We start from the raw sequence: 21,665 nt of genomic DNA, 5'->3' as shown, positions 1-21,665 counted from the left end.
CGAGGGGGGGGGGGATTTGGGGGCGGGGGGGGGCAGGCACCGTGGTCAAATGGGGGGGGGCACGGGGGGGGGGTAAAAAGGGGGTGCTTGGGTTTTGGGGGGGGATGGGTCTATTTTTGGGGGGGGGATTTTGGGATGCTGCAGGGGGGTAATGGGGTTTAATGGTGGGGGGCGCCGCTATCGTGGGACCTATTCTGATCGGGGGGATTTTGGGGGGGGGGACAACACGCATCCAAATCCTGCCTTTTTTTGGGGGGGGTCCCCAAATTGGGGCCGTGGCTCCCAAAGCGGGGCCTTGGCTTCCGCTTCCTGCCCGGCCCCGGAAGGCTGTGCCCCCCCCCCTCGATTTTGGGGACAAAAAGGACCCTAAATTTTTTTTGGGGGGGGGTCACCCTGAATGTAACGGTTACAAATCCATGGGGGGGGGGGGCAGGGATATTGGGGGCACCCCAAAGATTGGAGGGGGGGGGAAATGGGGACCTGGGCGTGGCCTTTTTTGGGGGGGGGGTGACATCACGGCGCTGTCCCCTCCCCTGCTCCACTTCCTCTACGTGGGGGGGGGGGGCCGGGGGGGGCCCTGACACCCAGGGGTGGCGCGGTGGCACCCGGCGCCATGGCGGGGCTGAAGACGGCCACGGGGGAGGCCATCGACGGCTCCTTCGAGCTGCAGGTGGAGGTGGAGGGGGCCGGGGGGGGCCCCGACTCCCCCGGAGACCCCCCCTCCATCCCGGGGGCGGCAGGGGGCACCCCCACCCGCACCGTCGCCCTCCGCGTCACCGGGGACCTGCACGTCGGCGGCCTCATGCTGCTCATCGTGGAGACCGTCGGTGAGCGCCCCCGGGGGGGTCTGGGGGTGGGGGTGGGGGGCAAATTTGGCCCCCCCCCCACCCTTTTAGGGTCCCTCTGACCCATAGCGAAATGTGGGGGCACCCCCTGACCCCCCCCGCCCCGTCGGAAAGGGTTTCCCCCCCCCCACCCCGTCCTTCCCTCCATCACGCGGTGCTGAGTGGCTGCTGCTGGGGGGGGGGGAGGGGCAGGATGTGGCCGGGGGGGGCCCAGCCCTTATCGGGGGTCCCAGGGCCCCCCCGCAACCCCCCCCCGTTTCCGTGTCACCCCCTGGCCGGGGCGATAAGGAAACCGCGGGCTATAAATACCCCCAGGGCCCCCCCTCGTGTCCCCCCCCCACCCCGCGGTTTAGGGGGGCAGCAGGGCCCTCGTAGCCCCCCCGTAACACCTCGCAGCCCCCCCATAGTGCCCCTAACCCCCAGCAGCACCTTGTAGCCCCCCCAGCACCCCCAAATTCCTCCGTGGCACCCCCAGGCCTCCCCCCAGCCATCCTGCCCCCCCAGCCGTCCTGCCCCCCAGCCATCCTGCCCCCCCCAGCACCCTATAATCCCTTTCAGCCCCTCTACTTCACCCCCAATAACCCCCATCACCCCTACCCCCCCATAGCACCCCCAATACCCCCCCGGCACCCCTAACCCCCAATACCCCTCTGTGCCCCCCCTTCTTCTCTAACCCCCCATAACCCCCCAATATCCCCCCCACCCCCTCTGTGCCCCCCATCACCCCTAACCCCCATTGCCCCCAGCCACCCAATGACCCCCCCCCATTGTCCCGGACCCCCAAAACCCCCCAGCCTCTCTCTGCCCCCCCCCCAATTTGGGGGTTGGGGGGTACGGGGGGGGGGCAGGGGAGGGGTGTTGGGGGGCTCTGGGGTGCCATTGGGGGCTTTAGGGTGGGGGGGGGGGCGTAGAAGGGCTGGGGGATTATTTGGGGGGTCAAGGGGTGCCATGGGGGGGGGTTAGGGTGATGGGGGGTGTTTGGGGGGGTTTAGGGTGATGGGGGTATTTTGGGGGGGGTTTGGGGTGATGGGGGAGTATTGGGGGGGGTTTAGGGTGATGGGGGGTATTGGGGGGAGGTTGGGGTGGTGGGGGGTATTTGGGGGGGTGGGGGGTGATGGGTGATGGGGGAGCGTGGGGGGGCTGGGTGCGGAGTTGGGGGGGTTAGGGGTGATGGGGGGCAGTTGGGGGGGTTAGGGGTGATGGGGGGCAGTTGGGGGGGGTTAGGGTTGCCTTCGGGGGGGTTACGGGTGATGGGGGGGACATGGAAGGGCTGGGGGGATATTGGGGGGGTTATTGGGTGGGGGGAATGAGGGGAGTGGGGGGCATTTGGGGGGGTTAGGGTTGCTATTGGGGGGGATTGGGCGATGGGGGGGCATGGGGGGGTTAGGGTTGCTATTGGGGGGGGATATTGGGCGATGGGGGTCAAGGGGGGATTTTGGGGAGGTGGGGGGTAGGGTCTCTATTAGGGGGTTTACGGATGACGGGGGCGTGGAGGACCCCCAATACCACCCCATACCCCCCCCCCCGACCCCCCCTGACCCCCCCCCGACCCCCCCCCCCCCCCCCCCCCCCCCCAGGGGTGCAGCTCGGGGGGAGTTCGGGGAGATGTGGGGGGGGTAGGGTCTTTATTAGCGGATTTACAGATGATGGGGGGCGGAGGACCCCCAATACCACCCCATACCTCCTCCTGACCCCCCCATGTCCCTGACCCCCCCCATGTCCCTGACCCCCCCATGTCCCTGACCCCCCCCCCATGTCCCTTCCCCCCAGGGGTGCAGCACGGGGGGAGTTCGGGGAGATGTGTGGGGGGTAGGGTCTCTATTAGGGGATTTACAGGTGACGGGGGGGTGGAGGACCCCCAATACCTCACCATACCCCCCCCCCGACCCCCCCTGACCCCCCCCGTGCCCCCCCCCCACCCAGGGGTGCAGCGGGACTGGTCGGACCACGCGCTGTGGTGGGCGCAGCGGCGGCAGTGGCTGCTGCGGCCCGGGCGCACGCTGGACGCCCTGGGGGTGGGGGCGGACGCGCAGCTCCGCTTCGCCCCCCAGCACCGGGCCCTGCGCCTCCGCCTGCCCAACCGCCGCCGCCTGCGCCTGCGCCTCTCCTTCGCCGAGCCCCTCTGCAGGGTGGTGGCCGAGGCCTGCCGCCTGCTGGGTGCGTCCCAGGGGGGGTATGGGGGGGTTAGGGGGGCTGGGGGGTGTTAGAGGGGCTGGGGGATGTTAGGGGGAGCTGGGGGGTGTTAGAGGGGGCTGGGGGGGCTAGGGGGTGTTAGAGGGGATTAGGGAGGAGCTGGGGGGTGTTAGAGGGGGTTAGGGGGGCTGGGGGGGCTGGGGGGGTTTAGAGGGGACTAGGGGGTGCTGGGGGGTGTTGGGGGGGTTAGAGGGGGCTGGGGGATGTTAGGGGGAGCTGGGGGGTGTTAGAGGGGGCTGGGAGGGTGTTAGAGGGGGCTGGGGGTGTTGGGGGGGTTAGAGGGGGCTAGGGGATGTTAGGGGGGAGCTGGGGGGGTTAGAGGGGGCTGGGGGGCCTGGGGGGTGTTAGGGGGAACTGGGGGTGTTAGAGGGGGCTGGGGGGGCTAGGGGGAGCTGGGGTGGTGTTAGAGGGGCTAGGGAGGAGCTGGGGGGTCTGGGGGTTGTTAGAGGGGGCTAGGGGGAGCTGGGGGGTGTTGGGGGGGGTTAGGGGGGAGATGGGGGGTGTTGGTGGGGCTAGGGGAGTGTTAGAGGGGGCTGGAGGGGCTAGGGGGTGTTAGAGGGGGCTGGGGAGAGCTGGGGGGTGTTGGGGGGGTTAGAGGGGGCTAGGGGGGAGCTGGGGGGGTCTGGGGGTTGTTAGAGGGGGCTAGGGGGGAGCTGGGGGGTGTTGGGGGGAGCTGGGGGGGGTGTTAGAGGGGGCTGGGGGGGGGGTGTTAGAGGGGGCTAGGGGGGAGCTGTGGGGGGTTAGAGGGTGCCTGGGGGGGGGGGTTAGAGGGGGCTAGGGGAGTGTTAGAGGGGGCCTGGGGGTGTTAGAGGGGGCTGGGGGGCTAGGGGGTGTTAGAGGGGGCTAGGGAGGAGCTGGGGGGTGAGGGGTGCTGGGGGGGGTTAGAGGGGGCTGGGGGGCTGGGGGGGATAGGGGAGGTGTTAGAGGGGGCTGGGGGGGCTATGGGGGTGTTAGAGGGGGCTGGGGGGAGCTGGGGGGGTCTAAGAGGGGTCTGAGGGTGTGTTTGGGGGGCTAGGGGGAGCTGGGGGGGTCTGGGGGGTATTAGAGGGGTCACGGGGGGGTTCGGGGAGCGTGGGGGGGTGTTAGATGGGTCTGAGGGGGGCTTGGGGATGTTAGAAGGGGCTTGGGGGGGTCTGGGGGGTCTGGAGGGGATTAGAGGGGCTGGGGGGGTTGGGGGGTCTTGGAGGGGTCTGGGGGGGGCTCCGGGGGGCTTTGGGGCACCCTCACCGTGGTTTTGGGGCGCAGGCATCCGGCACCCTGAGGAGCTGTCGCTGCTGCGGCCCCCGAGGACGAGGAGGAGGAGGAAGGGGGGGCAAGAAGCGCGGCGACCCCCCCCGGGAGGAGGGGTCGACTTCGACCTCAGCTCTGTTGTGCTGCCCCCGGTGAGTGCCCACCCCCCCAAAAAAAAAAAAAATTAAAAGGGGACCCCCCCCCCAAAAATTGGGGACCCCCACCACAAAAATTGGGACCCCAAAAATGGGGGACCCCCAACCAAAAATGGGGGACCCCCCCCCAAAAAATGGGACCCCCAGTCGAAAAATTGGGACCCCCAAAAAATGGAGGACCCCCCACTGAAAAATCGGACCCCCAAAAAAGTGGGACCCCCCCCCCAATGAAAAATGGGGACCCCCAAGAATGGGGGACCCCCCTAAAAAGAATGGGACCCCCCACCAAAAAATTGGGACCCCCAAAAATAGGGGAACCCCCCCCCAATGTGACACACCCCCCCCCCCTGTTATTTAGGCCAGGAGGGGCCATGGCGGGGTCCCCCTCACCTGCTCCCCCCGCCGGGGGGCCCCCGGGCACCCCCAACTGCTACCAGATGCTGGTGGCCCCCCCGGGGGGGGCTGGGGCCCTGCGCCCCCCCCCCGGCCCCCCCCCGCGGGAACCCCCTGCTGCACCGCACCCGGATCAATGCGAGGTAAGGGGGGGGATTTGGGGGGCTGGGGGCAGATTGGGGGGCTTGAGGGGGGCAATGGGGTGGATTGGGGGCCTTGGGGGGCAGATTAGGGGATTGGGGGGCAGGGGGGCAGTTTGGGGGAGATTGGGGGTGGATTGGGGGGCAGATTAGGAGATTGGGGGGGGCAATGGGGTGGATTGGGGGCCTTGGGGGGCAGATTAGGGGATTGGGGGGCAAGGGGGCTATTGGGGGGCAGTTTGGGGGAGATTGGGGTGGATTGGGGAGCAGATTAGGAGATTGGGGGGCAATGGGGGACGGTTTGGGGGGGATCGAGGTGGTTTAGGGGGGCTGGGGGGCAGATTTTTGGGATTGGGGTGGATTGGGGGGCAATGGGGTGGATTGGGGGGCTGAGGGGCAATTGGGGGCAGTTTGGGGGAGATTGGGGTGGATTGGGGGGCAGATTAGGAGATTGGGGGGCAATGGGGGACGGTTTGGGGGGGATCGGGGTGGTTTAGGGGGGCTGGGGGGCAGATTTTTGGGATTGGGGTGGATTGGGGGGGCAATGGGGTGGATTGGGGGGGCTGAGGGGCAATTGGGGGCAGGTTGGGGGGGATTGGGGTGGTTTGGGGGGACTGGGGGGCAGATTACGGGATTGGGGAAGCAGTAGGGTGGATTAGGGTGGTTTGGGGGGCTGGGGGGGGTCAGATTAGGGATTGGGGGGCAGTGGGGTGGATTGGGGGGCTAGGGGGCAATTGGGATGTGGTTTGGGGTGGATTGGGGGGCTGGGGGGCAATTGGGATGTGGTTTGGGGTGGATTGGGGGGTAATGGGGTGGATTGGGGGGCTGGGGGGCAACTGGGGGGATTGGAGTGGTTTAGGGGCGCTGGGGGGGGGCAGATTAGGGATTGGGGAGGGCGATGGAGGGGCAGTTTGGGGGGATTGGGATGGTTTGGGGGGCTGGAGGGCGGATTAGGGGATTGGGGGGCAATGGGGTCGATTGGGGGGCGGGGGGAATTGGGGGGGATTAGGGGATTGGGGGGCAACTGGGGGGATTGGGGTGGTTTGGGGGGCTGGGGGGACAGATTAGGGGATTGGGAGGGGCAGTGGGGTGGATTGGGGGGCTGGGGGGGCAAATTAGGGGATTGGGGGGGCAATGGGGTGGGTGGGGGGGCTGGGGGGCAACTTGGGGGGGATTGGGGTGGTTTAGGGTGGCTTGGGGGGGGCAGATTAAGGGATTGGGGGGGATTGGGGTGGATTGGGGGGGGGTCTCGAGGGGGATTGGGGTATTTGGGGGGGGCAATGGGGCAAATTGGGGGGGTGTTTGGGGGGGGGGGGGCCGTGTGGGGGCTGCTGGGCTCCGCTTTTGGGGGGGGGGGGTCAGTTTTGGGGGCCCAGCTTTGAGCTGCGGGTTTTGGGGGCGGAGGTCTGGAGGGGGTTAATTTTTGGGGGGGGGGGGGGTCCCAATTTTTTCTGGGGGGGGTCCCCTAATTTTGGGGTGCCCCCCCCCAGGTGGCTGGTGTCGTCGCGCTCGCTGATGCAGCAGGACGTGGCCGACGACGAGGAGCTGCTGCTGCGCTTCAAGTACTACTGCTTCCTCGACATCGACCCCCAGGTGCCCCCCCCGGCACCCCAAACCCCCCCCCGGCACCCCAAAACCCCCCCCCGGCACCCCAAAACCCCAGGGCACCCCAAAACCCCCCTGCCCCCCCCCCCCCCCAGAGCCCCCCAAAACCGCCCTGACCCCCCCCCCCCCCCCAAGCCCCTTCCTCAACCTCGCTGCTTCCTTACCGGCGCCCCCTAAAAAGCCCCAAATCTCCCCAAAATGGCACCCCAAAACCTCGCCCACCCCCCCGCTGCACCCCAAAACCTCATCCCCCCCCCCCGCTGCTGCTTCCTTGATATCCCCCCCCCCATAGCCCCCCCCCAACGCCCCCTATAGCCCCCCCAAAAACCTTCACCTCTGGCGCCGCTGCTTCGTTATCGTCACCCCCAAAACAGCCCCAAATCTCCCCAAAATGCCCTCCCCCCCCCCCGTGGCACCCCCAAAACCTGCCCCCCCCCCCCACTTCCTTGATATCGCCCCATAGCCCCCCAAACCCCCCCATAGCCCCCCCAAAATCCCCCATGGCCCCCCCAAAACCCCTCCGGCACCCCCTTAGCGTGTCATCCCCATGCCCCTGGCACGTTTTACCCCCCCCGGTGTCCCCCTCGTCCCCCCGTGCCCCCCCCCCGATAACCCCCTGTCCCCCCCCCGTGCCCCCCCCCAGGTGGACGCGGTGCGCGTGGCCCAGCTGTACGAGCAGGCGCGCTGGTCGCTGCTGCTGGAGGAGATCGACTGCACCGAGGAGGAGATGATGCTCTTCGCCGCGCTGCAGGTGGCCCAAAAGACCCCCAAAATGCCCCAAAACTACCCAGAAATGCCCCAAAATACCCGAAAAATGCTGTGAAATGCCCTGAAATGCCCCAAAACTGCCCTGAAATGTCCCAAAATACCCCAAAAATGCTGTGAAATGCCCTGAAACGCCCCGAAATTGCCCTGAAATGCCCCAAAAATGCCGTGAAATGCCCCAAAACGCCCCGAAACTGCCCTGAAATGCCCCAAAACACCCCGAAACTGCCCTGAAATGCCCCAAAACTGCCCCGAAACTGCCCTGAAATGCCTCAAAACGCCCCTAAACTGCCCTGAAATGCCCCGAAACTGCCCTGAAATGCCCTGAAACTGCCCTAAAATGCCCCAAAACGCCCCGAAACTGCCCTGAAATGCCCCAAAACGCCCCGAAACTGCCCTGAAATGCCCCAAAACTGCCCTGAAATGCCCCAAAACGCCCCGAAACTGCCCTGAAATGCCCAAACACCCTGAAACTGCCCTGAAATGCCCCGAAACACCCCCAAACTGCCCCGAAACACCCCAAAATTTCCCTGAAATGCCCTGAAACACCCCCAAACTGCCCTGAAACACCCCAAAATTTATGTGAAATGCCCTGAAACACCCTGAAACTGCCCTGAAATGCCCCAAAACTGCCCCAAAATACCCCAAAACTGCCCTGAAACTGCCCTGAAATGCCCCAAAATACCCCGAAACTGCCCTGAAATGCCCCGAAATGCCCCAAAATACCCCAAAACTGCCCTGAAATGCCCCGAAACACCCCAAAACTGCCCCAAAATACCACAAAACTGCCCTGAAATGTCCCAAAATGCCCTGAAATGCCCCGAAACTGCCCTGAAACTGCCCTGAAATGCCCCAAAACTGTACTGAGATGCTGCCCCCCCCAGCCTCATCTCCCCCAGCCCCCCCCCCCCCCCCGAAATTCCCCGGTTTTCCCCCCAAAAGTCCCTAAATATACCCCAAAATGCTCCCGAAGTGCTGCAGAGACCCCAAATGTACCCCCATAATCCCCCCAGAATACCCCCAATCCCCCCCCACCACAAAATACCCCCAAACCCTGCCCCCCAGGACCCCCCAGCCCCCAAAACCCCCTTCCACGACCCCCTAATACCCCCTGCCCCCCCCCCCCCAAACCCCCAGCTGGTTTGGGGTGCCCCCAAATCCCCCCCCCAAAAAAAACTGCCCCTCAGCACCTCCCCCCAGCCCCCAAATCCCCCCCCTTCCACAACCCCTTAATACCCCCTGCCCCCCCCAACCCCCCCAGCTGGTTTGGGGGTCCCCAAATCCCCCCCAGCCCAAAATACCCCCAAACCTGCCCCCCAGGACCCCCCCCCCCAAATCCCCCCTTCCGCCACCCCCTAATACCCCCTGCCCCCCCAACCCCTGCCCCCCAGACCCTGCAGCTGGTTTGGGGGGCCCCCAAATCCCCCCCCTCAAAAAAAAACCTGCCCCCCAGGACCCCCCAGTCCCCAAATCCCCCCCTGCCCCAACCCCCTAATACCCCCTGCCCCCCCAACCCCCAGCTGGTTTGGGGGCCCCAAATCCCCCCCCTCAAAAAAAAAACCTGCCCCCAGGACCCCCCAGTCCCCAAATCCCCCCCTGCCCCAACCCCCTAATACCCCCTGCCCCCCCAACCCCCCAGCTGGTTTGGGGGCCCCCAAATCCCCCCCCCCCCCTCAAAAAAAAACCTGCCCCCAGGACCCCCCAGTCCCCAAATCCCCCCTGCCCCAACCCCTAATACCCCTGCCCCCCCAACCCCCCCAGCTGGTTTGGGGGCCCCAAATCCCCCCCCCAAAAAACCCTGCCCCCCAGGACCCCCCCACCCCCAAACCCCCCCCCCCCAAAATCCTGCCCCCCAAATCCCCCTTCCACGACCCCCTAATACCCCCCGCCCCCCCCCCAGACCCCCAGCCGCTTTGGGGGCCCCTCCCCGACCCCCCCCCCGTTCTGACCCCCCCAATTTTGACACCCCCCCCCCCCAGTACCACATTGACGAGCTGGGGGCGGGGGAGCTGTCGGAGCCCGGGGGGGCGACCCCGCCCTGGACGACCTCGACGCCGCCCTCAACAACCTGGAGGTGAAACTGGGGGGGGGACCCCGGCGGCACCCCCAGCCCGCTGGTGAGACTGGGAGGGCACTGGGAGCTACTGGGGGACACTGGGAGGTGGTCCGGGGGTCTTCTGGACCCATCGGGGTGTACTGGGGGGCACTGGGAAGTACTGGGAGGGGGCTTTTTGCCATACTGGGAGGTATTGGGGGGCACTGGGAGGTACCTGGGGGGTCTTCTGGACCCATGGGGGTGTACTGGGGGGCACTGGGAGGTACTGGGGGGTCTTCTGGGCCTGTCAGGGTGTAATGGGAGGCACTGGGAGGTACTGGGGGTCTTCTTGCCGTACTGGGGGACACTGGGAGGTACTGGGGGGGTCTTCTGGACCCATCGGGGTGTACTGGGAGGTACTGGGGGTCTTCTTGCCATACTGGGAGGGACTGGGGGGTACTGGGAGGTACTTGGGGGCACTGGGAGGTACCTGGGGGAGTCTTCTGGACCCATCGGGGTGTACTGGGAGGTACTGGGGGACACTGGGAGGTACTGGGGAGGGTCTTCTTGCCATACTGGGAGGTACTGGGAGGGTCTTCTTGCCATACTGGGAGGTATTGGGGTGTACTGGGAGGTACTGGGGGACAGTGGGAGGTGCTGGGGGGGGTCTTCTGGACCCATCGGGGTGTACTGGGAAGTACTGGGAGGGTCTTCTTGCCATACTGGGAGGTATTGGGGGGTACTGGGAGGTACTGGGGGGCACTGGGAGGTACTGGGGGGGTCTTCTGGACCCATCGGGGTGTACTGGGAGGTACTGGGAGGGTCTTCTTGCCATACTGGGAGGTATTGGGGGGTACTGGGAGGTACTGGGGGACACTGGGAGGTACTGGGGGGGGTCTTCTGGACCCATTGGGGTGTACTGGGAGGCACTGGGAGGTACTGGGGGGGGGTCTTCTTGCCATACTGGGAGGTACTGGGGGACACTGGGAGGTACTGGGGGGGTCTTCTGGACCCATCGGGGTGTACTGGGAGGCACTGGGAGGTACTGGGAGGGTCTTCTTGCCATACTGGGAGGTATTGGGGGGCACTGGGAGGTACTGGGGGACACTGGGAGGTACCTGGGGGGTCTTCTGGACCCATGGGGGTGTACTGGGGGGCACTGGGAGGTACTGGGGGGGTCTTCTTGCCATACTGGGAGGTACTGGGGGCACTGGGAGGTACTGGGGGGTACTGGGAGGTACTGAGGGACACTGGGAGGTACCTGGGGGGGTCTTCTTGCCATACTGGGAGGTATTGGGGGGCACTGGGAGGTACTGGGGGGACTTCTTGCCATACTGGGAGGTACTGGGGGGCACTGGGAAGTACTGGGGGACACTGGGAGGTACTGGGGGGTCTTTCTTGCCATACTGGGAGGTATAGGGGGGCACTGGGAGGTACTGGGGGACACTGGGAGGTACCTGGGGGAGTCTTCTGGACCCATTGGGGTGTACTGGGAGGTACTGGGAGGGGTCTTCTTGCCATACTGGGAGGTATTGGGGGGGGTACTGGGAGGTACTGGGAGGGGTCTTCTTGCCGTACTGGGGGGTACTGGGAGGTACTGGGGGACACTGGGAGGTACTGGGGGGGGGGGTCTTCTTGCCATACTGGGAGGGACTGGGGGGTACTGGGAGGTACTTGGGGGCACTGGGACGTACCTGGGGGAGTCTTCTGGACCCATCAGGGTGTACTGGGGGGTCTTCTTGCCGTACTGGGGGGTACTGGGAGGTACTGGGGGACACTGGGAGAAACTCAGGGGCTTTCCTGGCTGCACTGGGAGGTACTGGGGGGCACTGAGAGGTACTGGGGGGCTCCCCTGGTGTCACTGGGGAGACTGGAGGGGGTCTGGTGAAACTGGGCCATACTGGGCCATACTGGGCCATACTGGACCATACTGGGCCATACTGGGCCATACTGGACCATACTGGGCCATACTGGACCATACTGGGCCATACTGGGCCATACTGGGCCATACTGGACCCCCCCCCCATAGGAGGACCTGGCGGCCATCCCCGAGCTGGCAGAGGAGCTGGAGATCTACAGGTGGGGGGGGGGGGATAACCGGGGGGGGGTCCCCCGCCCCCTATAGCGGGGTCCTTTCGGGCCCCCCCGGCCCTGGCGGGGCCCCCCCCGGCTAACGGCGGGCCCCCCCCGGCCCCGTTTGTGCCCCCCCAGGCCCCGCAGGCTGGCGCTGCGCGGCTTCCGCCCCCACTGGGCCGTGCTGAGCGGGACCACCCTGGCCTGCTACAAGGCGGGGGGGGGGGGGGCCGGGGGCGCGGGGAGCCCCTGCAGCAGCTCAGCCTCAAGGGTGAGACCCCCCCCCGGGACCCCCCCCCCCGGGACCCCCCCCCCCCGGGACCCCCCCCCCTCCTCATAACCCCCCCCCCAATCCTCCCCCCCCAAGTTGCTCCCAACCCCCTTGTTCCTCCCCCCGCCCAACACTGAGGGACCCCCAAATCCCCCCCCCTCCCCAAATCCCCCCCCCCCAAATTCCCCCTCCTAAATCCCCCCCCAAATTCCCCCTCCTAAATCCCCCCCCCCAAATTCCCCCCCCAAATTCACCCCGGACCCCTCCTCAACCCGCCCCCCCCCCGACCCCCCTGTTAGCCCCAAATCCTTCCCTTTTCTCCCCAAAGTACACCCCCCACACCCCTAAATTCCCCTGAACCCCCCAAGACTCCCCCAGACCCCAAAATCCGCATTAACCCCCCAAGACCCCCATAACCCCCAGCCCCCTAAATGCCCCCAAATCCCCCCTGAACCCCCCCCCCCCAAACCCCATAAATGCCCTCCGACCCCCCCATAGCCCCCCCCCAACCCCATAAACACCCCATGACCCCCCCCCCAAGACCCCATAACGCCCCCCTTCCCCCTAAATGCCCCTGAATCCCCCCCAAGACCCCCCCCCCGCCCCCAAATGCCCCATGACTCCTCCCTTATGACCCCCCCAGCCCCCTAAATGCCCCTGAACCCCCCAAGGCCCCCCCCCCTGGCCCCTAACTACCCCATGACCCCCCTTTGACCCCCCCAGCCCCCTAAATGCCCCCATAGCCCCCCCAACCCCATAAACACCCCACGACCCCCCCCAAGACCCCCATAACCCCCCCCCAGCCCCCTAAATGCCCCCATAGCCCCCCCAAAGACCCCCCCATAACGCCCCCCAGCCCCCTAAATGCCCCTGGAACCCCCCCCCCTAAGGCCCCCCCCGGCCCCTAAATACCCCATGACCCCCCCTTATGACCCCCCCCCCAGCTCCCTAAATGCCCCCATAGCCCCCCAAACCCCATAGATGCCCCCTGTAACCCCCAGCCCCCTAAATGCCCCCACAGCCCCCCCAAAGACCCCCCCATAACGCCCCCAGCCCCCTAAATGCCCCTGAACCCCCCCCCCAAGGCCCCCCCCCCGGCCCCTAAATACCCCATGACTCCCCCCTTATGACCCCCCCAGCCCCCTAAATGTCCCCACAGCCCCCCAACCCCATAAACACCCCACGACCCCCCCCCCCCAAAGACCCCCATAACCCCCCCCAGCCCCCTAAATGCCCCTGAACCCCCCCCAAGGCCCCCCCCCCCCCCGGCCCCTAAATACCCCATGACTCCCCCCTTATGACCCCCCAGCCCCCTAAATGCCCCTGAATCCCCCCAGGAACCCCCCCGGCCCCCAAATGCCCCGTGACTCCCCCCCCTTATGACCCCCCCCCCAGCTCCCTAAATGCCCCCATAGCCCCCCCCCCAAACCCCATAGATGCCCCCTATAACCCCCCAGCCCCCTAAATGCCCCCATAGCCCCCAAGCCCCCCCGCCCCCCAAATGCCCCATGACTCCCCCCTTATGACCCCTCCAGCCCCCTAAATGCCCCCATACCCCCCCCCAAACCCCATAGATGCCCCCTATAACCCCCAGCCCCCTAAATGCCCCCATAGCCCCCCAACCCCATAAACACCCCACGACCCCCCCCCCCCCCAAGACCCCCATAACCCCCCAGCCCCCTAAATGCCCCCTGAACCCCCCCCCCCCCAAGGCCCCCCCCCCGGCCCCTAAATACCCCATGACTCCCCCTTATGACCCCCCCCCAGCCCCCTAAATGCCCCTGAATCCCCCCAGGAACCCCCCCCGGCCCCCAAATGCCCCATTACTCCCCCTTATGACCCCCCCCCCCAGCTCCCTAAATGCCCCCATAGCCCCCCCCCAAACCCCATAGATGCCCCCTATAACCCCCCAGCCCCCTAAGTGCCCCCATAGCCCCCCAACCCCATAAACACCCCACGACCCCCCCAAGACCCCATAACGCCCCCCCCCCAGCCCCCTAAATGCCCCTGAACCCCCCCCAAGACCCCCCCCCCCCGGCCCCCAAATGCCCCATGACTCCCCCCCTTATGACCCCCCCAGCCCCCTAAATGCCCCCACAGCCCCCCCAAACCCCATAAACACCCCCACGACCCCCCCCCCCCAAAGACCCCCATAACACCGCCCCCAGCCCCCTAAATGCCCCTGAACCCCCCCAAGGCCCCCCCCCGGCCCCTAAATACCCCATGACCCCCCTTGACCCCCCCCCAGCCCCCTAAATGCCCCCACGACCCCCCCAAAGACCCCCATAACGCCCCCCTTCCTACCCCCCCCCAACCCCTCCCCACCCCCCAAAACCCCCTCCCCACCCCCCCCCAAACACCCCATTTTTGGGGGATAATCGCAAATCCCCTACACGTGGGGACCCCCGGGGGGTCCCCAGCCCCCCCCCCCACTTGCCCCCCCCCCCCCCCCCCCACCCCCCCCCCCCCCCAACCTTGCCCCCCCCCAGGCTGCGAGGTGACCCCCGACGTCAACGTGGGGGCGCAGAAATTCTGCATCCGCCTCCTGGTGGCGGCCCCCGAGGGCATGAGCGAGGTGCAGCTGCGGTGCCGAGACGTGAGTGGGGGGGGGGGCAGCGCCGGGGGGGGGGCGGGGGGGGCGGGGAGCACCGGGGGGGGGTCCTGGGGGTCCCTGGGGGTCTTGGGGGGGTCCCGGGGGTCCTGGGGGTTCCTGCAGGTCCTCTTTGGGATATGGGGTGATGGAGAAAGGGGGTTGGGGGGGGAGGGGTTAGGGGGCGGGGGGGGCTCTGGGGGGGACAGGGCTGGGGGGGGCCGGGGGGGGGCAGAGAGTACTTGGGGGGGGTCCCTGGGGGTTCTGGTGGGGTCCCGGGGGGTCCTGGGGGTCCTGGGGGGTCCTGCAGGTCCTCTTTGGGATATGGGGTGATGGAGAAAGGGGGGGTTGGGGGGGGGGTTTAGGGGGTTTGGGGGGCTCTGGGGGGGACAGGGCTGGGGGTCCCGGGGGGGCGGGGAGCACCGGGGGGTCCCGGGGGTTCGGGGGGGTCCCGGGGGGTCCTGGGGGTCCCGAGGGGTCCTGCAGCTCCTCTTTGGGATATGGGGTGATGGAGAAAGGGGGTGGGGGGTGCTCTGGGGGGGGCTGTACTGGGGGGCAGGGAGCACTGGGGGGGTCCCGGGGGGGGCGGGGAGCACCGGGGGGGTCCTGGGGGGTCCCGGGGGTCCTGGGGGGTCCCGGGGGGTCCTGGGGGGTCCTGCAGGTCCTCTTTGGGATATGGGGTGATGGAGAAAGGGGGGGGGGGGTTAGGGGGCCTGGGGGGGCTCTGGGGGGACAGGGCTGGGGGGGCCCGGGGGGGGCGGGGAGCACCGGGGGGGGGTCCTGGGGGGTTCGGGGGTCCCGGGGGTCCCGGGGGGTCCCGGGGGGTCTGGGGGGTCCTGCAGGTCCTCCTTGGGACATGGGGGTGATGGAGAGAGGGGTTGGGGGGGGGCTTAGGGCTTTGGGGGGGGTCCCCTCAATATATCCCCATAGTTTCGGGGGGGGGCTGGGGGGTCCCAGTAAGTTTTTTGGGGGGGGGGGGTGGTCCAGTGACTTTGGGGGGGCCGGCCCTGGGGGGCTTTTGCAGTCGGGGGGGGGGATTTAGGGGGGGTCCTGGGGCCTTTACTGGGGGGGGGGGGGGGGTGTCACAGAGTGTGTGTGTGGGGGGGACTTTTGGGGGTCTGGGGGGGGTCCCAGAACCACACCCCCCCATATATCCCCCCCCCCACCCCATTTTTTTGGGGGGGGGATCCCCAAGGAGCCATTTAGGAGAAAAGGAGGAGGAAAATCACGGGGGTGGGGGGTGTCAGGGCCCCCCCAGACCCACCCCACCTATTCCGTGGTGTGTGGGGGTCCCTGACTTTGCCCCCCCCCCCCAAAAAACCAGGCCCCCCAGTACGCCCGCTGGGTGGCCGGCTGCCGCCTGGCGTCCCGCGGGCGCTCCCTGGCCGACGCCGCTTCGGGGCCGAGGCGCGGGGGGTGCTGGGGGTGCTGGGGCTGCAGCCGGGGGGGCCGCGCCCGTGCCCCCCCCCCCAAGCCGACGCCCCCCAAAACCCCCCCCGGTCGCCGCCGCCGCCGGCCCCCGCGCCGCCCCCGGACCCCCGGCTGCTGCTCGCCCCCGCTTCCAGCGCAAGTTCAAGGCCAAGCAGGTGAAGGGATCCCCCCCCCCCCCAAAATTGCCCCCCCCCAAATTGCCCCCCCCCCAATCTATAGGGACCCCCTAATTGCCCCCCAATCGATGGGGACCCCTAATTGCCCCCCCGGTCTATAGGGACCCTCTAATTACCCCCCATAGATGGGGACCCTCTAATGCCCCCCCCCCAATCCATGGGGACCCCCGTAATTGCCCCCTCCAATCAATGGGGACCCCTAATTACCCCCATCGATCGGGACCCCCCCCCTAATTGCCCGCCCCCGTCTATAGGGACCCCCTAATTGCCCCCCCGTCTATGGGGACCCCTAATTGCCCCCCCAATCTGTAGGGACCCCCTAATGCCCCCTCATTCTACGGGGACCCCCGTAATTGCCCCCCAATCAACGGGGACCCTGTAATTGCCCCCCCCAATCCATGAGGACCCCCTAATTGCCCCCCATCTATAGGGACCCCTAATTGCCCCCCCAATCAATGGGGACCCTCTAATTGCCCCCCCATCTGTAGGGACCCTCTAATGCCCCCCCAATCAATGAGGACCCTCTAATTGCCCCCCCATCTGTAGGGACCCTCTAATGCCCCCCCAATCAATGAGGACTCTCTAATTGCACCCCCCATCTGTAGGGACCCTCTAATGCCCCCCCCAATCAATGAGGACTCTCTAATTGCACCCCCCCCCATCCCTGGGGACCCCATAATTGCCCCTAATCCATGGGGACCCTCTAATTACCCCCCCCATCGATGGGGACCCTCTAATCCCCCCCCGTCTATAGGGACCCCCTAATTGCCCCCCCAATCAACGGGGACCCTCTAATTGCCCCCCCCCATCTGTAGGGACCCCCTAATTGCCCCCCCATCAATGGGGACCCCCCCCTAATGCCCCCCATCGATGGGGACCCTCTAATTGCCCTCCCCATCTATAGGGACTCTCTAATTGCCCCCCCCATCCATGGGGACCCCCTAGTTGCCCCCATCTGTAGGGACCCCCCCTAATTGCCCGCCCCCATCCCTGGGGGCCCCTTAATTGCCCTGGTGCCCCCCCCATTTTCTGATGCCCCCCCCCCATTTCCTGGTGCCCCCCCATTTCCTGTTGCCCCCCCCATTTCCTTTTGCCCCCCCATTTTCTAATGCCCCCCCCCATTTTCTGATGCCCCCCCCCCAGCTGGTGCCCCGCATCCTGGGGCCCTTGTGCCCTGGTGCCCCCCACATTTCCTGGTGCCCCCCCATTTTCTGATGCCCCCCCCCATTTCCTGGTGCCCCCCATTTTCTGATGCCCCCCCATTTCCTTTTGCCCCCCCCATTTTCTGATGCCCCCCCCATTTTCTGATGCCCCCCCCATTTCCTTTTGCCCCCCCCCATTTTCTGATGCCCCCCCCCCAGCTGGTGCCCCGCATCCTGAGGCCCTCGTGCCGTGCTCCCCCATGACCCCCCCCCCCATGCCCCATTTCCTGGTGCCCCCCCCCATTTCCTGGTGCCCCCCATTTCCTTTTGCCCCCCCATTTTCCAATGCCCCCCCCCCCATTTTCTGATGCCCCCCCCCAGCTGGTGCCCCGCATCCTGGGGCCCTCGTGCCTTGCTCCCCCATGCCCCCCTCCCACCCCCCATTTCCTGTTGCCCCCCCATTTCCTGATGCCCCCCATTTCCTTTTGCCCCCATTTTCTAATGCCCCCCCCCATTTTCTGATGCCCCCCCCCCCAGCTGGTGCCCCGCATCCTGGAGGCCCACCAGCACGTGGCGGCGCTGCCGGCGGCCGAGGCTCGGCTCCGCTTCCTGCAGGCCTGGAGGGCCCTGCCCGGCTTCGGCCTCGCCTGCTTCCTCGTGCGGTGAGGGGGGGGCGCGGGGGGCGCTGGGGGGGGCACTGACCCGGGGGGGGCGGCTGGGGGGCTGGGGGGGGTGATAATGGGGGGTATGGGGGTGATAATGGGGGGTATGGGGGGGATAATGGGGGGATGGGGGGACCCTGGTGGCTGGGAGGGGAGATTGGGGGGCGCGGGGGGGCTTTGGGGGTCTGGGGGGTCTGGGGGGTCTAAGGTTCTTTTTGGGGGGGGCAGACCCGGGATGGGGGGTTGGGGGGCTGGGGGGGGGATAATGGGGGGTATGGGGGGGATAATGGGGGGATGGGGGGACCCTGGTGGCTGGGAGGGGAGGTGGGGGGGTTTGGGGGGTCTTTGGGGTTCGGGGGGGTCCAAGTTTTTTTTTGGGGGGGGGGGTCCCAGGTGTTTTGGGAGGGGTCCTAAACATCCAGGAGGATGCCGGCTCTTTAGGGGAGGGGTCCCCGGGGGGGTGTTTTTTTAGGGGGTCCCCTCTGCTTTGAGGAGGGTGGTGGGGGGTCCCCCTATTTTCGTCCCCCTCCGTGACCCCGAGGGGGGGCGTGGGGGGGTCCCGCCAGGTTCAAGGGCAGCCGCCGGGACGAGGTGCTGGGCATCGGCGCCACCCGCCTGGTGCGCCTCGGAGCCCGCCACCGGCGCCGTCACCCGCACGTGGCGCTACAGCTCCGTGCGCCAGTGGAACGTCAACTGGGACAGCCAGCAGGTGGGCACTGGGAGCACTGGGAGGCACTGGGAGGCACTGGGAGGGGGCTTTGGGGGCGCTGGGAGGGGGCTGGTGGGGCACTGGGGGGTTACTGGGGGCGCTACAGCTCCGTGCGCCAGTGGAACGTCAACTGGGACAGCCAGCAGGTGGGCACTGGGAGCACTGGGAGGCACTGGGAGGCACTGGGAGGCACTGGGAGGGGGCTTTGGGGGCGCTGGGAGGGGGCTGGGGGGCACTGGGGGGTTACTGGGGGCGCTACAGCTCCGTGCGCCAGTGGAACGTCAACTGGGCCAGCCAGCAGGTGGGCACTGAGAGCACTGGGAGGCACTGGGAGGCACTGGGAGGGGGATAGAGGCACTGGGAGGGGGCTTTGGGGGGCTGGGGGGCACTGGGGGTTACTGGGGGCGCTACAGCTCCGTGCGCCAGTGGAACGTCAACTGGGACAGCCAGCAGGTGGGCACTGGGAGCACTGGGAGGCACTGGGAGGGGGCTTTGGGGGCGCTGGGAGGGGGCTGGGGGGCACTGGGGGGTTACTGGGGGCGCTACAGCTCCGTGCGCCAGTGGAACGTCAACTGGGACAGCCAGCAGGTGGGCACTGGGAGCACTGGGAGGCACTGGGAGGCACTGGGAGGCACTGGGAGGGGGATAGGGGCACTGGGAGGGGGCTTTGGGGGCGCTGGGAGGGGGCTGGGGGGCACTGGGGGTTACTGGGGGCGCTACAACTCCGTGCGCCAGTGGAACGTCAACTGGGACAGCCAGCAGGTGGGCACTGGGAGCACTGGGAGGCACTGGGAGGCACTGGGAGGGGGATAGAGGCACTGGGAGGGGGCTTTGGGGGGCTGGGAGGGGGCTGGGGGGCACTGGGGGGTTACTGGGGGCGCTACAGCTCCGTGCGCCAGTGGAACGTCAACTGGGACAGCCAGCAGGTGGGCACTGGGAGCACTGGGAGGCACTGGGAGGGGGCTTTGGGGGCGCTGGGAGGGGGCTGGGGGGCACTGGGGGGTTACTGGGGGCGCTACAGCTCCGTGCGCCAGTGGAACGTCAACTGGGACAGCCAGCAGGTGGGCACTGGGAGCACTGGGAGGCACTGGGAGGCACTGGGAGGGGGCTTTGGGGGCGCTGGGAGGGGGCTGGGGGGCACTGGGGGTTACTGGGGGCGCTACAGCTCCGTGCGCCAGTGGAACGTCAACTGGGACAGCCAGCAGGTGGGCACTGGGAGCACTGGGAGGCACTGGGAGGCACTGGGAGGGGGATGGGGGCACTGGGAGGGGGCTTTGGGGGCGCTGGGAGGGGGCTGGGGGGCACTGGGGGGTTACTGGGGGGCGCTACAGCTCCGTGCGCCAGTGGAACGTCAACTGGGCCAGCCAGCAGGTGGGCACTGGGAGCACTGGGAGGGCGCTGGGGGTTACTGGGAGCACTGGGAGAGGGCTGGGGGGTGCTGGGAGACACTGGGAAGGGGCTAAGTCTTACTGGGAGGTGCTGGGGGTTACTGGGAGGGCACTGGGGGTTACTGGGAAGGGACTGGGTGGGGTTGGGGTTCCCCTGCGTGCCCCCCAACTCCAATTTGCCCCCCCAAATTTGCCCCCTCCAATTTGCCCCCGCACTCCAATTTGCCCCCGAATTTCCCCCCCCTTTGCCCCCCCACTCCAATTTGCCCCCTCCAATTTGCCCCCAAATTTGCCCACCCCACTCCAATTTGCCCCCCCCACTCCAATTTGCCCCCCACTCCAATTTGCCCCCCAAATTTCCCCCTTTGCCCCCCACTCCAATTTGCCCCCCCCCAAAATTTGCCCCCCAAATTTGCCCCCCAGTCCCCCCCCCCCAATTTGCCCCCCACTCCAATTTCCCCCCCCCCAATTTGCCCCCCCACTCCACCCCCCCCCCCCAATTTGCCCCCCCCCAATTTGCCCCCCCACCCACCCCCCCCCCAAATTTGCCCCCCAAATTGCCCCCCCACTCCAATTTGCCCCCTGCCCCCCAATTTGCCCCCAATTTGCCCCCCCCCAATTTGCCCCCCACTCCAATTTGCCCCCCCCGAATTTGCCCCCCTTGCCCCCCACTCCAATTTACCCCCCAATTTGCCCCCCAATTTGCCCCCCAAATTTGCCCCCCAATTTGCCCCCCAATTCCCCCTAATTTGCCCCCCCACTCCACCCCCCCCCCAAATTTGCCCCCCCCAATTTGCCCCCCACTCCGATTTGCCCCCTGCCCCCCAATTTGCCCCCAATTTGCCCCCCCAATTTGCCCCCCCCATTTTCCCCCCCACTCCAATTTGCCTGCCCCCAAACTTTCCCCCTTTTGCCCCCCACTCCAATTTGCCCCCAATTCCCCCCGCAATTTGCCCCCCCACCCCAATTTGCCCCCCACCAATTTGCCCCCCCCAATTTAATTTTCCCAATTTGCCCCCCCCCAAATTCCCCCCCCCAATTTGCCCCCCACCCCAATTTGCCCCAATTTGCCCCCCCCCCCAATTTAATTTTCCCAATTTTCCCCCCCCCACCCCCCCCCCCCAAATTTGCCCCCCCACTCCCAATTCCCCCCAAATTCCCCCGCACTCCACCCCCCCCCCCCAATTTCCCCCCCGCCCCCCCAACCCCCCCCTGCCCCCCAAAATTTGCCCCCACCCCCCAAAATTTACCCCCCCCCCCAAAATTTGCCCCCCCCGCAGGTGGCGATCGAGTTCGAGGAGCAGGTGAACGTGGCCTTCAGCGTGGTGTCGGCCTCGTGCCAGACGGTGCACGAGTACCTGGGGGTACATCTGCCTGGGGGGCGCCGCCAGGGGCAGCCCCTCGACCTCGACCTCTTCTACAAGCTCACGGGGGGCACGAGGAGCCCTGAGCGCCCCCCCCCCCCAAAAAAAAAAAATCCTCGTGTGACACCAGCACCAGCTTTGTGCCCCCCACCCGCACTTGTGCAACCGCCCCCTCGTGTGACGCTCGTGCGCTAACGGTTTAATGGCTGGGGTCAGGGGCCCCCCCCAATCCTTGTGCAAGGGGTCTTGTCCTCGTGCAAGGGGCTCGTGCCCCCTCCCCCCCCAAATCTTCGTGCAAGGTCCTCGTGCAACACTCGTGTGCTAACGGTTTAATGGCTGGGGTTGGGGGGGGAGGGGGCGTACAAGGGCTTGTGCCCCCATCCTTGTGCGAGGGGCTTGTGTCCTCGTGCAAGGGGCTCGTGCCCCCCCCCAATCCTCGTGCAATGCTTGTGCACTAATGGTTTAATGGCTGGGGTCAGGAGCCCCCCCCCCCCCCCC

The 21,665-nt window shown here is 67.2% G+C and overlaps 1 protein-coding gene across 1 annotated transcript; it reads left to right on the top strand.

The window, feature by feature from the left end:
- Positions 1 to 559: 559 nt before the first annotated feature.
- Positions 560 to 21,517, top strand: LOC136788557 (fermitin family homolog 3-like). Its single transcript, XM_066987117.1, is given in 20 exon segments — positions 560 to 827; positions 2,769 to 3,002; positions 4,284 to 4,426; positions 4,787 to 4,959; positions 6,447 to 6,549; positions 7,205 to 7,312; positions 9,306 to 9,351; positions 9,354 to 9,443; positions 10,781 to 10,857; positions 11,391 to 11,440; positions 11,573 to 11,657; positions 11,660 to 11,705; positions 14,195 to 14,301; positions 15,620 to 15,686; positions 15,689 to 15,731; positions 15,770 to 15,881; positions 17,582 to 17,706; positions 18,273 to 18,333; positions 18,335 to 18,415; positions 21,084 to 21,517. Coding segments are annotated over 20 exon segments (2,244 nt in total). The 5' UTR covers positions 560 to 613; the 3' UTR covers positions 21,363 to 21,517.
- The last annotated feature ends 148 nt before the right edge of the window (positions 21,518 to 21,665 follow it).

Source organism: Anser cygnoides, chromosome W, assembly GCF_040182565.1.
Source record: "Anser cygnoides isolate HZ-2024a breed goose chromosome W, Taihu_goose_T2T_genome, whole genome shotgun sequence".
NCBI lineage: Eukaryota > Metazoa > Chordata > Aves > Anseriformes > Anatidae > Anser > Anser cygnoides.
Note: the sequence above shows the minus strand (reverse complement) of the source record. Positions and strands in the feature narration are given on the sequence as shown.